Source organism: Suricata suricatta, chromosome 9 (genome assembly GCF_006229205.1).
Source record: "Suricata suricatta isolate VVHF042 chromosome 9, meerkat_22Aug2017_6uvM2_HiC, whole genome shotgun sequence".
In the NCBI taxonomy this organism is placed as follows: domain Eukaryota; kingdom Metazoa; phylum Chordata; class Mammalia; order Carnivora; family Herpestidae; genus Suricata; species Suricata suricatta.
This window is the reverse complement of record NC_043708.1, coordinates 83,730,453-83,748,227: the sequence shown is the minus strand read 5'-3', so window position 1 is coordinate 83,748,227 and position 17,775 is coordinate 83,730,453. Positions and strand designations below refer to the sequence as shown.

Below are 17,775 nucleotides of genomic sequence, written 5' to 3'. Positions count from 1 at the left end.
CCTGGGATTCTCTCTCTCTTTCTCTCCCTCTGCCCTCCCCTGCTCATATGCACATGCACACACGCTCTCAAAAATAAACATTTTTTAAAAAAGAAAAGAAAATAAACCAGTTAGGAAGAACAAATAGGGTTTTCACATCCCCTAAGATTAGGACAGCCAGAAGTGGAAGGCTGACGAGATGAAGCACAACTGCAGAAATCCAAAAGACGACCTCATGATCTCAAGGAAGTGCATGCTGAGTTGTCAGAAGGGCACTCAGCTCCAGAATCAGTATTTCATGAGCCCCAGTGAAGCAAAAAGTATTTTCCTCCCCATTCCTGCCTCTCAAGACCCTCAGCCCAAGAGGGAGATGAGCTCCCTGAACTGTGGCCCAGCTCTGAATCAGGGATAGTCTATGATTCAGACAGTCTTTCAGTTGAGGCTAAAAGTAGGCCCAGACATCAAAAGCAGGAAAGGCAGAAACTTTAAACAAATCTTGCCAAAACCCTAAGTCAAAAGGAAAAAAACTTCCAACCATGGCCCCTCTGATGTCTGCTGCTTCTCTTATCCTATTCATGATAACATCAGAACAGCGTGCAGCAACCACTGTCACGTGAGTGGGCAGGAGGCTTCCTCACAAGATTTTAGTGACCATATAAAACAGAATGGGTGCTGCCTCCACCAGAGAGCGAAGTGTGCATGGGGACTAGAAAGCCTTCTCACGATCCTTTTGCCTTTCCAGGCCTCGAGTCCCTCCGGGACAGCGCCCACTCCACGCCAGTGCGTTCCTCCTCCCACGGTGACACCTTCCTGCCTCACGTGAGAAGCAGCCGGGCAGACAGCAATGAGCGCGTCGCCGTGATTGCAGATGAGGCCTACAGTCCTGCAGACAGTGTGCTGCCCACCCCTGTGGCTGAGCACAGCCTGGAGCTGATGCTGCTTTCCCGGCAGATCAATGGGGCCACCTGCAGCATCGAAGAGGAGAAGGAGTCTGAAGCCAGCACTCCAACTGCTACAGAGGTGGAGGCCCTTGGGGGAGAGCTGAGGGCCCTGTGTCAGGGGCACGGCAGGCCAGAGGAGGAACAGGTGAATAAGTTTGTTTTAAGTGTCCTCCGTTTGCTCCTTGTGACCATGGGACTCCTCTTTGTTTTGCTCCTCCTCCTGATCATCCTTACCGAGTCTGACCTTGACATTGCTTTTTTCCGCGATATCCGCCAGACCCCCGAGTTTGAACAATTCCACTATCAATACTTTTGTCCCCTCAGGCGATGGTTTGCCTGCAAAATCCGCTCAGTGGTGAGCCTGCTCATTGACACCTGAGAAGGCATGACTCCTCCCAATAACTAGCCAGGTGGACCAAGGAGCCCGGCTACCCATTCCCAGCAATGGGACCCATCGCGGAACCATCGGCACATGTACCAAGTCCTCCTCTCATGACTCAAAGTCCACAGCCTAGGAGGGTCATTTCCCAGAAGAAAAAGAGGATAGGCTCATGCCCTGTCTAAACAAACTGGGAAAACTCCTTTCCTTCAGAGGTTCTTTCAAGAAAGGCTCAGCGACTCTGTTTCTCATCCTCTCGATTTGCAGGATAATTTTTGGTTTTGAATTTTGATTTTTCATAGATGTGTATTATTTTGAAACTATCAAATAAAAATAATTTATTTTACTATTACGGATTATCGCAGTAGTGTCACCTAGCAGATGGGACACTAGTTGAAGACTAGAGAGCTGTCATCCTCTGTATTGTGCGGGAGCTTTCCTACTGGGCTCCAGTAGGCTCGTCAGTGCAGCCTCAGCAGCGCAGTCCAGGGGTCTGGACAATGGGAACTATTTGTAGGTTTTCCTGCCAGACAGAGATTTGAAAAGAGTAAACATCCATGTAGAATGATTAAATGGAAAGTTGCTTCTTATGATGGTCTGAGTTGGATTTTCTTTTCCTTTTGTTTTTTTCAAATCTGAGCAGAGTGGGCATCTGAAGGGACCACCGCTACCGCAGCAGCAGCAGCAGGGGTGGGGTAAGTCTGTCCCCTTAGACTAGATCCTAGTGGGCATTGCCATGAGTTTTATATAATGAACTTAGACTTCTGTGATTTTTTTTTCCTGAGGAACCTCAAGACTTTTATAGTGCTCCAGAGACACGAGTTGAATTCAGTGGTGCCTGAGATAAGACTGTCAGAAATGTCGGACAAAGTGTAGTTAACAGAAACGAGAACTTGGGTACCTAAGAAACTGTTGCGATTCAGAGAGCAGTACCTATTTTGTACACTCCCCCTGCAAAAAAACTATTTCAATTTATATTTTAACAACAAAATATTATTTTCTTATCAATTCATATTTTGTTTTTACTTTATGGATTAAGAAAATAGAGCCTGATGAACTAAACGATGCAAGAAAGAAACTGATCCTGAGAAAGAAAAGCTTCAGAAAATAGAATTCCAAGATCAACAAAGAGCCTTGGAAGGGACCAGGAAAATAATTTCTTTAAATAGGCATACTAAAAGATGCCTACAAAAGAAGGAAGGTGAACGTGGCAGAGACCAACACTTAGATGTAGAAATACTGCCCCCTAGGGTCATCCTCTGCATCAGGAAAGTAAAAGTTGTAGAGAAGCATTTGCCATCCTTGCTGAGGGAAGCTGTGGAAGCATGCAAAAGCACAGCATGTGAAGGGTGATCGTGGCGTCCAAGGCCCAAGCTCTGCAACTCTTCGCGACTACTCACATACAAGATCTTGTTCTCATCTCAGGGAGAGATTTCTAAGTCATCTGGGGCCTGAGGACTTATTCAAGGATAGTCCATAGACATATTCCTGGGACCCACACAGCAGTGGAATGGCTGCTAACATCACATGATATTGGACAGCACCAAATGCAGAACAGAATGAGTCACTTGTAGATTTGCAATGCCCTAGTTTGTCCCCTGAAATAGCAGAATCATGTCCATGTACAAAGTATAACAGACGTGGAGTTGCCAGGGGGTGCAAGGTGGGGGAAGCGGATTGCACAATTCTAAATACCCTTTCATCTAGACCAGGGATTGGCAAACTTCTGTAAAGTGCCAGATAGAAAATATCTTTTTATTTTGGTTTTCTGGGCCATACTCTGTGGCAACTACTCAACTTTGCCGTCACAGCACAAAAACAGCCATAGGTAATACATAAACAAGAGAACATGGCTGTGTTATGTAAAAGCTTATTTATAAAAATAAACAGTTGAATTTGGACCACAGGTCATATTTTGCCAACCCAGATCTAGACATCAAAACTGCTCCTTACCAGTATGTTAGCAGAAAGAGGGTCAGCTCTGCTCCCATTCCTGACTTGCTAAAGGTCCAAGACCATTTCCCAGTCGAGGCACTGGGGTTGCTTGTTTAAAGGGTGCTTGAACAACCAACCAGCAAAGAGGTATCTGATGCCATGATGAGCAAGATCAAGTGTTGAAATGCTGAAACTCCACCAGAAGCTAAGAATGGAAGAGGAATGTCTGATCATTTCCATACCAGCGACAATTTGGGCAGAATTATAAACATCTATTTACCAAGTGACAAGACAAACTGAAGGAGATCCTAGTAAAACTTAGGGATCACTTAGAACCAACTATCCACTGCCACTTGTCATCTACACAGGAAAGGCTTTCTTTAGCACAGGACTGACGTGAAAAGTAGACTCTGAGATGAAAGGCTGTCAGGAGATAGGCGGCTGGTTTGAACCTGGATATCTACTGTCTTATGCAACATAGCAGATTACCTTTTAGTGTAGTGTTCCTACCTCAGTCTGTAGAATATGGTGTTTCTATGCAGTGAGTGAGTGATAGCCTTGACGCTGACCTTTCATATTCATATTAAGGAAAGATGCAGTATTCCATTTCCTGGTATGTTACTTGTGTCTAGAGTTCTAACAGTACAATAGTCCATACCACTTCCAACAGCTGGATTTTGCTCTCTGAACAGAAACTTTGGGGTTTTTTCCAGGGCTTACCCCAGAAACTACAGATAGTAAAGTTTCCTTCAATTTGCTTTTCAAATAGTCCTTGAACAACAAACCTCCTTTGTTGGTGACTATTTTGGTATCTCCCCATCATTAAGCATCGTTCAAATTTTTAACCTGGTTTTACTGTGTTCCACTATGTCTCCCAGTTTCTCTCAAAATTAGTTTGATCTCATTGTAGAAATAAAGTAATGGTTCCCATAGCTTCATCCATAAGAGGAAATAAAACTCTTACTAAAGAATAGTGTACTGCATCGTTAAGCAGTAGAAGGTAAACTACCTGCAAATGTGAATTTCTTAGTTTCATTAAAAAGTATAGTTGTTAACCTTCCGTGTGCCAAAAATTCTAAGTTACACTTTCCTTCAAAGCAATGTACTTTTTTCTACATATGCAGTATGTAGTTAGCATAAAATCATTGGTGCCATGAAAATTATTTTTAAACCTAAATAAATATTTAAATATCATGGAAGAGTGGACTCTTTTTTAACCTTCAGCTTGTCTCACTTTTTCCTCCTTAAAGTTACCAACACACAGCTAAAAGGATACCAGAGGGATTTATAGAGCTGACTGCTGATCATGACTAGAATCATTTAAGAGAGTCATTTTACTGGGGTACCTGGTTGGCTCAGTTAAGGACCCAACTCTTGATTTTTGGCTCAGGTCATATCTAATAGTCATGAGGCTGGGCTCTGTGCTGGGCATGGAGGCTGCTTAAGATTCTCTCTTTCCTTCTCTCTCTGCCCTTCCTCTCTCTGTTTCAAATAATAATAATAGTAATAGTCATTTTGCTTATATCCATCTATCATCCTTGTCCTTCCCCCCAAAATAAATACTACTAAGAACTTGGAAACTGTAATAATGGAATGATTTTAGAGATGAATTGGACTTCATTTTTCTGCTGAGGCAAACCAAGGAATGATTTTCCTAAGGCTACATAGTTAGAGCCCAAAGTAGAACCTGGATGGTCCAGGATGCGTGGCTGGCTCAATAAATAAAGCATGAGACTCCTGATCTTGAGGTTATGAGTTTGAGCCCTATGTTGGGTATAGAAATTATTTAAGAAAATAAAATCTTAGGGGCGCCTGGGTGGCTTAATAGGTTACTCATCAACTCTTGATTTCAACTCAGGTCATGGTCTCTCAGTCTGTGGGATGGAGCCCTGTATCGGGCACCACACTCCCTTGCAGAGCCTGCTTAAGAGTCTCAGTCTCTCTCTCTCTCCCTCTCCCTGCCCTCCCCCCACAAATAAACAAACTTAAAAATTTTTAAAAACAAGAACCTAGATGGTCCAGCTTCTAAATCATTGTCCTTAGTAAAGCCTGGAGTAAGAAGAACAGAAAACATTGCCTATGAAAGGAACAGAATGGTGTCACTGCTACAGTAGCCTGATAATTACAACCTACAAATTACATTCCTGTAACATTATCTCACCTCATGTAACCATCACTCTGGCTACAAAACTGGTAATGGTCTTCTAAATTCCATGAGGATGAAAAGTGAAACTTGGGTCCACTGTGCTAGTTTCTTACCTAATCTTCCTGTTTTAAATTCTATCTGCCCTTTAATGCTCCATTCTGCTAATAGATCATCTTCCTAATACACCAATCAAGTTATGTAACCCACCTCCAAATTTTCAAAGGTTCCTATCATCTATAAAATGATATCTAATATCCTGTCCCTAGTGGAGTTTTGTTTTTGTTTTTAATGACAAAGTCTTTGCTTAAAGTGATCTGCAGAGTAAAAAGCCTAAGAAACAGGGGTGCCTGTGTAATGCCCAAGATTTTAATATCACCCCAAAACCAGAAACTGCCAGGGAGACCGAGGCACGCATGTAAAAGCCAAGGGCAGTTTTATTACGGCTTAGGCTCGCCGGGCCTAAGTTCGGTCTCACAGCCTTCACCAACGCAGTGGATCCGTGCTGAGAGCCCCGAGCACGGGCTGAGTAGGGTTTTTATGGGGTTTGGGAAGGGGGAGTTACAAGAAACTGTGACATAGGTACAGTGACCCAATCATAATGGTACAACAGTATTGGCAGCAGCTCTAACCATACACACTGTTAAGAGCGTTCGTTACTTTTGGCGGGACCCAATTACAACATTTAGGGTATCTTTGAAATTAACCAATTACAGAGCGAGTTCAGGGTCTTGTTTGGTGACTATGGGGTTAACTTTAACACTAGGTAACAGGGTCCTATCTAAAGTTCCCATCTGCAGGTCTCACCCTTAGGAATGTGGGGAGAGGTAGCTGGGCTTTCCTGATTGGATACCCCCCCCCCCCCCGCCCCCGGCAATGTATGACTGCCAAATGGCCAAATAGTTGCGAAGAGACTGACCTTAGACCTTTTAGCTTAGAGGGGAAAACAAAGCCTGTCATGGCGTCTGTTTCGTTCAGCCTTACACCTGCCTGGCTCAATAAGCTGAGTGTCCAACTCTTGATTTCAGTTCAGGTCATGATCTCAGGGTCATAGGATTCAGTGCAGAGTGTGGAGCCTAAGATCCTCTCTCCTTCTGGCCCTCTCTGCGACAATTTTCAAAAGAGAGAAAGAGAAAGAGGAAAGAGAGCGAAGGAAGGAAGGAAAAAAAGTTAAGAAAAAGGAAGGAAGAAAAGAAAGGAAGGAAGAAAAAAAGAAAGAAAAGGAAAGGAAATCAAGGAAGGAAAGAAAGCTTTCTAAAAATAAAGAAAAACCTAAGGACTAATGGGTGTGAGTGGTGATCCCATGATCCTACAGCTTTTCTTTTTTTGACATTTATTTATTTTTCAAAGACAGAGAGCAAGTGGGGGAGGGGCAGAGAGAGAGAAGGGACACAGAATCCGAAGCAGGCTCCAGGCTCTGAGCTGTCAGTACAGAGCCAAGACAGGGCTCACTCACAGACCATGATATCATGACCTGAGCCGAACCTGGACACTTAACTAAGCCACCGAGGCACCCTCATGATCCTGCAGCTTTAAGGCAGCCACTCGTCTATGGATACCTAATGAGGATGCCCTATGTACAGACCCTTTCAGGGCTCTTGCACCCACTCCTTCTGCTTAGGGTTCCTCAACCATCACCAAGGCCCTCTGCAAGTGAATATACTCCTGGTTTTAGCACATGAACCGGCTTCCTCTACACACCCCTACAACTTGCCGATGGAGTGGAATCAAATAGGCAAAGACACTTTTAAAACATTTCCTCTTGCACAGCTTTCATTGTAGGAAGAGGTACCTTAAAATGTTTTACCCCTGCCTCTAATTGTGCTAAATGTTATCTTCCTCACAAAATTTCACCTTCTAGTTTGAAAATCCAAAAACCTTTATAACCAACTGAACAAAAATATGGGTCTATGCTGTCCTGGAACTAAAACTCCTTACTGGCCATCAATACCATTCTAAAAAGGAAAGACCAAAAAAAGGACTAAGTCAGAAGTGACAGTCTAACAAAACGACACCTAAGTTTTTGAAACCTGAAGTTAAAGGGCATATATTTCTTCCTCTTGAGTTTGATACAGAAGGCACATGTGTGGGCCCTCCTCCCTTCCCATGTACTATACCTGACTGAAAGGATTTAAATCTTTGTGTATACAGCCCGAAGCTCTCTGCTTTCCTGGAGAACTGCCTTTGCAAAGTCATCTCTATGGAAAGGAAACTCAAAGGCCTGAATACCAAAATAGGACTTAAGGAACTAAGATTTATTAATTCCTCACATTTGTAGGTCTCTAGTAGTTTGACCTTGTCTCTGTCTGCCTAAGATGAGAATCCTCCCCTTCCTCCTTAAAGGCATAAAAGAAGGCTGGGTATCTCAAAGAAGAGAACTCAAGAGGAATACAGAGCTTAGGTGCTTAAGAGATCTCATAAAGCCCAACTTAAAAAAAGGTTTAGCCCAAAGAGAGAAAGCAGTCATAACATATGAATAATTACAGAAGCCACAAAGCTTTAGGCAAGTCTCTGGGAGAAGTACCTTTCACAACATTACAGTTTAAGGATGTCCTAAGGGAGACAATTTTCCTTTATGTGCTTTCTAGATTTAAACAATTACTCCATTATAGAGCTTATCACCGAAAAACAAATCCCCACTCACGCTCCTTCCCTCCTGCATTGCCTCAAGAAGACAGAACTCTATTAACTGGAATTGGATATAAATAGCACAATTGATGAAGCCAAAATGGCAAAAGAAACCACAAAAGTGAGAAACATCAAGAATTTGCTAACATTTATTGCAGAAACCGGGCAATTACCACCAAGGATTCAAAGCTTAAATGATGGTACTAATTTTAATGGGAGTATTTTTCAATATCTTTAAAAAAGAACACTTCTCACAAAGTAGCCACTCTGGGACCTGTGAAATGAAGTGGTGTAGAAAAGGGAAATGAAGTCTATAGGCTTCATTTATTATCTCCAGGACAGTTTGATAGAAGTCAGTCTCACTTAGCTTTCCCTTCAATTTCATAAATCAGTATTTCCATTTCACTTATCAATTCCGATACTATCATCAAGGAAACAGGGAACTCTTATTAATAACCTACTTAATAAACAAGGCCTCAATAATTACTGAGATTATCTTGGGATTTCACATAAGGTTTAATTTAAAGGTGGGTGGGGTGGGGGGTGAGGAGCTCTCTATTAGAAAAAAAAAAGGAAAAGTTTCAAAATCACTAAGTTAGATGAACTTTAAGGATCTCTTCCAGTGTATGAGTCTAGAAATAAATATTCACTCCAAACTATAAACCACAAATCCAAATATCACTATCAAAACTCTCATATCATTAAACAACAAAACTTTTAATACTGATCAAAGCTTTGTAACTTATAATACTAGAATTTCTCAGTATACTGCCTGATTAGAAGTGCTGAAACATTCACACCCTCCCCTCAAATTCCCTCCCCAACCTAAAGAAACAACAGCCTTTTCCCTTACTAAAAGTACATTCTGCTTGCAGTTCTTACTAATAAAGCAATTTTATATTTGCTAAGTAGAACATATTAACAAGTAAAGAGACCAAGTCACATGAACTACTAGGCTCCTCAGACAACGATGTGAACAAAACTGGTGTTGCTAAACCAAATGCTCAGAAACTTTCTTAATTCATAAAAACATGTATCTTCCCACTGGAATTGCCTCCAGCCAGAATATACCGAGTTGGATGCATAGCATTAATGGAACACACAGAGACAAGGCATTCTTCACCAAAAAAAGAATGCACCTGCTTTCCTGTCTCATGGAATATTTCTACCCGTCGTGGATGAGCCATGCTGCCAACTATGACACAGTCTTCTTGTTTAGGGTCCCACACAGCCTGGAACCTGGTCAGCCATCGCCCAGTGATGGTGTTGTGCCTAGTGAAAAAAGCAACGTTTTTAAAGGTAGTAAGTGTTAAATAAGACAGGGATGGACAGACAGTAAGCATGGTATTGCTCCTAAATGCTGGTTCTCTCTGCCAACCTTCTTCTTATTAAGTTACTGAGTCACTATCAGCCTAATCTTATCTTTCATATAAAACTGAACACTATGGGTGCCTGAGTAGCTTAGTCAGTTAAGCATCTGACTCTTGATTTCAGCTCAGATCATGATCTCACAGTTCGTGGGTTCAAGCTCCATGGCAGGCTCCATGCTGACAGTGCACAGCCTGCTTGGGATTCTTCTCTCCCTCACTCTGCCCCTCCCCTGCTCACTCACCCTCTCAAAATAAACAAACTAACTTAAAAAAAAAATCCTGAAAATTAGTCCCTTCATGGTTGCTCCTTTCTTGGGGCGCCTGGGTGGCTCAGTTGGTTAAGCGTCGGACCTCACCACTCGTGGGTTAGAGCCCCGTGTCAGGTTCTGTGCTGACAGCTCAGAGCCTGGAGCCTGCTTCTGATTCTGTGCCTCCCCCTCTCGATCCCCGCCCCCAACCCTCATTCACACACTCTCTTTCTCAAAATAATAAATTTTAAAAAAACTTTAAAAATTCAAAACAAAAATGACCCATTTCAAAAATGGGCAAGATTTGAATAGACAGTTCTACAAAGAAGAGATATAATGGCCAAAAGCATATGAGATGTTCAACATTGCTAAGCATTAGAGGAATGCAAATTAAAACCACAGTGAGATATTACCTCACACCCATTTAGATAATCACTAACAAAATAGCAGAAAAAAGTGAGGGGCGCCTGGGTGGCTCAGTCAGTTAAGTGTCTGACTCTCTTTTTTTTTAATGTTTATTTTTGAGAGAGAGACAGACAGCGTGAGCAGGGGACTGGCAGAGAGAGAGAGGGAGACAGAGAATCTGAAGCAGGCTTCAGGCTCTGAGTGGTCAGCACAGAGCCCAACATGGGGCTTGAACCCACGAACCATGAGATCATGACCTGAACCAAAGTCAGACACTTAACCAATTGAGCCACCCAGGCGCCCCTTAAGTGTCTGACTCTTGACTTCAGTTCAGGTCGTGATCTCATGGGTTCGTGAGTTCGAGCCCCACAACAGGCTCTGAGCTGATGGATGCAGAGCCTACTTGAGATTCTCTCCTCTTTCTGCCTTTCTCTCTCTCTCTCACACAAAATAAATAAACTTAAAAAAGAGCAGAAAACAAGCAATTAATATACAAATTAGAACCCTGGTGTACTGCTAGTAGTACCAGAAAGTAAAATGGTAGAGCCTCTACAGAAAAACAATATGGAAGTTCCTCAAAAAGTTAAAACACTCTGCCTTCTGGGTTATATATCCAAAAGAATTCAGGGGCACCTGGGTGGCTCAGTTGGTTAAGTGTTCGACTTGGGCTCAGGTCACGATCCCATAGCTCGTGTGTTCGAGCCCTAACAGCTCAGAGCCTGGAGCATACTTCAGATTCTGTGTATCCCTCTCTCTGCCTCCTTCCCTACTCATGCTTGGTCTCTCTCTCAAGGGAGACTACTGAATACTGAAAACGAACCATCGACTGAAGGGGGAGGAGGAGAGAGAGGGGGGTGGTGGTCATGGTGAGGGGCACTTGTGGGGAGAAGCACTGGGTGTTATATGGAAACCAATTTGACAATAAACTATTAAAAAATAATAATAAATAAATAAACATTTAAAAAAAAGAATTCAAAGAAGGACCTTGAATAGATATTTGCACACCCATGTTCACTGGAGCAATTACAATAGCCAAAAGGTAGAAACAACCCAAATGTCTATCAACAGATAAATGGGATAAAGAAAATGTGGAATATACATACAGTGAAATATTATGCAGCCTTAAAATAAAAAGGAGATCCTGTCACACACTAGAACATAAAAGAACACTGAGGACATGATGTCAAGTGAAATACGCTAGTCACAGAATGACAAGCACTGTGATTCTACTCATATGAAGTATCTAAAGTAGTTAAAAGTACTCATATCAAGTGTAAAGTAGAAAGGTGGTTGCCAAGATCTAGAAGGGAGGGAGAAGGAAGAATCAATGTTTAATGGGCATGAAGTTTGAAAAAGGAAATGAAGAGGGACAATTTATGAGAAAGTAAACAAACACACTTACGTGTAGCTTCCACAGACTATAAAGAAGAAACAATCAACATACTGCATACCCTATTCCCAACTCCGTAAATCTCATAGAGGGATGTCTAGGAAGAAGGCATTGACCAAAGTTGGATGTAAAATACTGTACATACATTCAAAGTAGCAGATGTAAAAAAGTGGGAAACAAAAAAATTAAGTGGAAAGGTGGGGAAACCATTTAAGCCCACAACAAATAGGCCAAACAAAGAGAGCTTCAGCTGGCCTCAGAGCAGGTAAGTTGTTACAAATCTTCTTTAATAAGATAATGTAAATAATTCTAAAGTTGGAATACAGTCATCCACCTTAATCACACATAACCACCCAGCTGCAGACAACAGCTACTGACTAAGAGACTGAACCTCTTTAAAGATACAGGGAAGCTGGAAGAATGCTCCTAAACAGGATAGGAACTAGCAACCTGGGACACAAAATTAATACAAAAATCAGATGTATACAGTTCTTTAATAATCAGATGTCTAATATATGCACTCCAAATAGCTAATAGCCATCCAGGGTCTACATTATTCAGCATATGGAACCCTACCTGATGGTAGTGAGCAGAGGAATCTGAGAGGATATATGGCTGCTGTCAAATATTCTGTAAAATAAAAATCAAGAATAAAGTAACACCCTTTTTATTATTTCTTAAAAATTTTCTGAAAAAACAGTGTACTTAACAAGCTTTTTATTGGTTCATGATATGAAATATGATTGCTATTTTAAAATATGTGAAATCAGGCTTTAACAAAAATTATAAGAAATATTATAAAATTCAGTGCTTTATAGTTTAGCATAGAAATAATTTATTTAAATGTTATTACCCCAAATGTAAAATGCGCATTATAATGTGATAATCTGGTGAAATCTATTCCAATTCACAGTAATATAGATCACATATACAGGGATGTGATCTGAAAATGTACAAATAACCTAAAAGTGCATGCACAAATCAAGAGCAATTTCCTCATGAGACTCATCAATTGAGGGACTGAACTATGTCATTTCCAAATGCTGGCAAGACTATGACCAGCAACCAAGAAGAGAAGTTCTTGTGGGGTAACTGAAAGAGTTCAGAAGCCTCTACCAGGTAATCTAGCAAAAAAAAAAAAAAAAATTAACCACATCACACCATCTCCCCCTTCTTCTTGCACCTAGGGATTCCAGTGCAGTTTCTTGGCACTAGAGCGTATTGCCTAATTAGATTACCAGAAAGCCAAATCACTAACAGCTAATGTAAACTCTACAGTGCAAATGAACAGGAATGGGAAAAATAGGTAGCCTCTGAGACCAAGAAAACTGTATGGGCAGAAAAGAGACACTGGGCTGCCGGTGCATGGTGACTAAATCTCTTAATGCACCCACGTGGGTAATGCTTACAGACTTTACTAGAAACTAACTGGGTACTTATCACAAACCAAAAACCATGCTCTTCCCAAGAGAAGGGTCCAACAGAGATTAGGTGCCTTTCTAGAGCTTAGGCCATGATATATATGCAACAGATACTGTCTATCCACCAATGATATATTTCCATTCAGTGTCCTACTGTTAAACCAATGAATACCAGAATCACTTAAGGTAAAAACTCTCATAAAATGATAAATGCTTACAATGCTAAGCAAAATCAGCAATTATAGAAGACAACAAAATTATTTCTTTTGGCATTGCATTAACATTCTTAACATCTTTTTTATTGGCACTATTTTCTATTTTTGGTTCAATTGGTTTAATTTCATTTTTAAAGCCATTTTTAGGAAGTAGCTATTGAAGGATACCAAAGCTAAAACTATAAAACTGTATCCTGTAGTTTGTGCAGAAGCCCAATTCTTGCTATCTTTTCTTCCTGTCCGTGGTCTCAGGATCTACAACTTCCACTCAGCACTTCACATGTAAGGCAGACCCCACTATCCCCCAAATAAGAGTTTGTCCCTATGCTATGCCCTATTATCTTTCTTCCAATATATCACAGCCTGGTTTCATTGGGACTTCTGGGATTGTTCAGGGCTCAAGGAAAGTCTGACATCTACTTCCTGGAGTAGCTATAAACCTTTCTTGCCAATCTCAAGGAAATTTCCAGACCTAAAAACTTCTGAAAAGTCATTAAATACATATTATTACTCTGGCTAGGAACAGAGAAATGGCTACAAAACAATAATACTAGCAATTTAATAGGGAGCAGTAATAAACAAAACTACCAGTTTACTAGCACAGTAACTACAGACTCTTTAGATTCGTTAACAACACATTTCTATCTCCCCGATTTACCTCAGTTTACAATCAGCACATGTGGTCACTACTCTGTTACCAGTAAGTGGTGAAAAATAGGCAGAAGCAATGCTCTTTGTGTGTTCCGTCAAAGTAATCAAAGGCTGGCTTCTCCTGGGATTCAGGTGCCTTGTATCATAAATATGAATATCCCTGTAAGGGGAGAATAATTCTCAGTTTTAGCACAGTACATGTAGTGAGCTCTCAAATAGTGCTGAACATAAATTAGACACTCAAATACTCATTACACTGAAGAATTTAAAATACTCTAATATGTGATAATTTTACAAACACTGTATAGACAAATTAAATATTAGAAAAATTACAAAACTCCAGCATATATATGAAACCAGTGGGTACAGAGTGACAAAATTCTACTTGGTTTTCCAATCTCTCTGAGAAAAAAATGAACACAAACCAACAAGTTATATGTTTTATAAGTTTTCTTCTCAAAAGACTAGAAGTAAATGCATATGATGCCAAGGAATAAAAAAACGTGTTTTGGTTTAATATTTTCACAATTGATTAAATCCAAAAGGATCTCTCTTCTTTAAAAAAAAGTCACATTCAATAAAACCTCAATTGGTATAAAAAGAAAAATTATTTGACTATATAGGTTATTACAAAAGTTGGAGGTCTTTGACATCCAAACGAAAGCAGTATTCCTAACTTTAAAAGGCCTAAATCACAAAACTTTACGAAGAACATACCTCAATCCTGCAGTGATAAAATACTGTCTATGCACTGGGTGAACATGAACAGTTCTTATTTTTGTCAAAGAAGAACTGATAAGCTTCTCATAAGAAGTTCCAGGTGTCCGTCTATCCACCAGCGATGTATTTCCATTCCAGTGTCCTACTATTAAAGTGGAGGCATCTTCTCCCAAGAAGTCAAACGAGGAAAAACTACTTCCTTCATCTCTATATACCTAAGGATACAAGTAACAATCAACTTATACAACACTCTTCTTTTTAAAGAAAACCAACAGGGGTGCCTCGGTGGCTCAGTCAGTTAAGCCTCCGACTTCGGCTCAGGTCAGATCTCACATTCGTGGGTTCGAGCCCCGCATCAGGCTCTGTGCTGACAGCTAGCTCAGAGCCTGGAGCCTGCTTCAGATTCTGTGTCTCCTTCTCTCTCTGCCCCTCCCCCTCTCATGCTCTGTCTCTCTCTGTATCAAAAATAAATTAAAACATTAAAAAATTTAAAAAATAAATAAAGAAAACCAACACATAAATTCTTTGGTAAAGATTTATAAAATGCTGGGGCTCCTGGGTGGCTCAGTCAGGTAAGCGTCCAGCTTCGGCTCAGATCATGATCTCACAGTTATGGGTTCAAGCCCTGCATCAGGCTCTGTGCTGACAGCTAGGTCAGAGCCTGGAGGCTATTTCAGACTCTGTGTCTCCCTCTCTCTCTGACCCTCCCCTGCTCGTGCTGTCTCTCTCTGTCTCTCAAGAATAAATAAAAACAGGGGAAAAAAATTTTTTTAAAGATCTATAAAATGCTTTAACTAACAATCTCATGTATCCTTCCATCATCCCACAGAAAGCACCAAGTAAACTGATCACCTGTTTTACAGAGATGGAAACAAAGGTACTGATCAGCTGTGAAACTCCCCTACAAGATGAAACAGCCCATTCACCCATGTCAGGGTTACATGCAAATTCTCTTAAATCCAACAAACCTCAGTTGCAGATCTACCCTGAGACACTTACTAGGAAGTGAACTAAACATGAATTCTACCCAGTTGAAATACCTTACTATATCAAGGAATTTTGCCAACTAAGTCCAAAAATATATAGCCAAATGTTCATCACCTACTCTTAGTAGAAGTATAAATAAATACATAGCAAATTTCTGACAACTAATCAGACCTGACACCTATCAAAATATTTAATGCTTGTAACCTCTGACCCAAAAATGTATCTAAGATATATGTCTATATAAGGTTGTCTACTGCAAGACTACCTATAATAGCAATAAGAAGCAACCTAGAGGAGCCTGGGTGGCTCAGTCAGTTAAGCGTCTGTCTTCAGCTCAGGTCATGATCTCACAGTTCATGAGTTTGAGCCCCGCATTGAGTTCTGTGTCTCCCTCTCTCTCTCTGCCATTCATGCTCTCTCTCTCTCTCTCAAAAATAAACAAACATTTTTTAATTTAAAAAAAATATTTTTAAGCAGCAACCTAAATGCCCACCAAAAGAGGCATGGTTAAATACATGATGATACATTTCTACTTTGAAATACCATGCAATGCTTAGAGCATGAAATAGATTTGTACTATAATCTCTCTAAACTATTAAGTAAAAAAAGCAAGTTACAAAAAGTATGTATACAGTACGAACCCATTAGTGCAAAAATATATGCTTATATGTGTACTTTCTGGAAGCACAGCCATGAACTACAAGGCTTACTTCTGAAGAGTGGAAATGGGGGAAGGGCAGATTTCCTTTGCATATCCTGTTTACTATAAATATGTTATCATAAGCATGTACTGATGTTATGAATTTTTAATCACTTATAATCTACAGTACTATTACTTTGAGCTCGGGGCTCACACACATAAAAAATAAAAAACAACAGTTGTAGAATGTGTCAGACACAAGTAAGGGAATAATCACAATTCATTACATTGAATCACCTGAATTGCTTATTTTTAGTTTTAACATACCGTTATAAACTGAGATTAACAAATTAATTAACTGAAGGCATCACAACTCCCATACACCTAAAAAGGCCCAAAATACACAAATGAAACCTAAAATACTTGGTTAGTATGTTAAAATGGTTAAGTGCAGAGGCTTAAGTGCAGTGAAGTCAGACAGACCCAAGTGAAAATTCTAGCACTACCATGTATGTTCCTGAACAAGCTAATAAATTTCTTTACCTCAGTTTTCTCAACTGTTACGTGAGAATAATGTTACTTATTTCATACAGTGTTATAAAGCTTAATAATATATATAAAGCACTCTCAGATTAATGTCTAACGCAAGGTAACTGTTCAATCAGTAGTAACAGGAGCACATTACTTATGCATGCAACATCATGGATGAATCTTGAAAAGTATTATGCTAGGTGAAAGAAGTCAGACATAAAAAGCTATATATTATGATTCGATTCCATTTACTTGATAATCTGCAGCAAAGTTATAGGGACAGTAATCACATCAGTGGAAAGAGGGAGGGGAGACTGATTACAAAGGATCGCAAAGTAATTTTTTCAGGTGATAGAAATTTTCTTTATCTTGATTGTGGGTGCATTACACAGGTGTACACAATTTGCCAAAGCTCACAGAAACATACACTTAAAGGGATAAATTTTACTGTATATAACTTATACCTCAATAAACCAGACTTTAATAAAACATAAAGGGGCACCTGGATGGCTCAGTGGTTAAGCATCTAACTTTTTTTTTTAATGTTTATTTACTTTTGAAGGAGAGAGAGACAGACAGAACACGAACAGGGGAAGAGCGGAGAGAGAGGGAGACTCAGAATCCGAAGCAGGCTCTAGGCTCTGAGCTGTCAGCACAGGGGACTCAAACTCACAAACTCTGAGATCATGACCTAAGCTGAAATCAGACGCTTAAATGACTGAGCTGCCCAGTCGCCCTAAGCATCCAACTTTTGATCTTGGCTCAGGTCATGATCTCACAGTTGTGAGTTCAAGCCCCACATCAGGCTCTGTGCTAATGGTGTGGTGCCTGCTTGGGATTCTGTCTCTCCTTCTCTCTACCCCTCACCTGCTTGTGTGTTCTCTCTCTCTCTCTCTCTCTCTCTCAGAATAAACTTTTAAAATATATATATATATGTTATATGTATATATGGGGGTACCTGGGTGGCTCAGTCAGTTAAGAGTTCAACTCTTGATTTCAGCTCAGGTCATGATCTCATGGTTTTATGGGTTCTAACCCTACATATACATATTGGGCTCTATACACATAGCCTGCTTGGGATTCTCTCTCTCTGCCCCTCCCCCACCATGCTTTGTCTCTCTCAAAATAAATTTCATATATATATATATGGAGAAATCATATATATGTGTGTATGTATATATATATATATATA

At 40.4% G+C, this 17,775-nt stretch overlaps 2 protein-coding genes across 6 annotated transcripts in view; one reads left to right on the top strand and one right to left on the bottom strand.

The window, feature by feature from the left end:
- Window positions 1–4,433, top strand: part of FRMD5 (FERM domain containing 5) — a 311,540-nt gene extending 307,107 nt beyond the window's left edge. For 2 of the 5 annotated variants that reach the window (XM_029951356.1, XM_029951360.1), the window contains one exon: window positions 722–1,889. In XM_029951356.1, the coding sequence (XP_029807216.1) occupies window positions 722–1,299 (578 nt within the window). In that variant the 3' untranslated portion in view covers window positions 1,300–1,889. Of the gene's footprint in view, window positions 1–721; window positions 1,890–1,942 lie in introns of those variants that run through there. The other 3 variants (XM_029951358.1, XM_029951357.1, XM_029951359.1) reach the window with 3 other exon arrangements.
- A 3,703-nt stretch (window positions 4,434–8,136) lies between these two features.
- WDR76 (WD repeat domain 76) overlaps window positions 8,137–17,775 on the bottom strand; it is a 75,030-nt gene continuing 65,391 nt past the window's right edge. The window contains exons 10-13 of the mRNA XM_029951355.1: window positions 14,423–14,640; window positions 13,713–13,865; window positions 11,995–12,048; window positions 8,137–9,277 (exon numbers count right to left, since the gene is read on the bottom strand). Coding sequence (XP_029807215.1) covers window positions 9,022–9,277; window positions 11,995–12,048; window positions 13,713–13,865; window positions 14,423–14,640 — 681 coding nt within the window. The 3' untranslated portion in view covers window positions 8,137–9,021. The remainder of the gene's footprint in view (window positions 9,278–11,994; window positions 12,049–13,712; window positions 13,866–14,422; window positions 14,641–17,775) is intronic.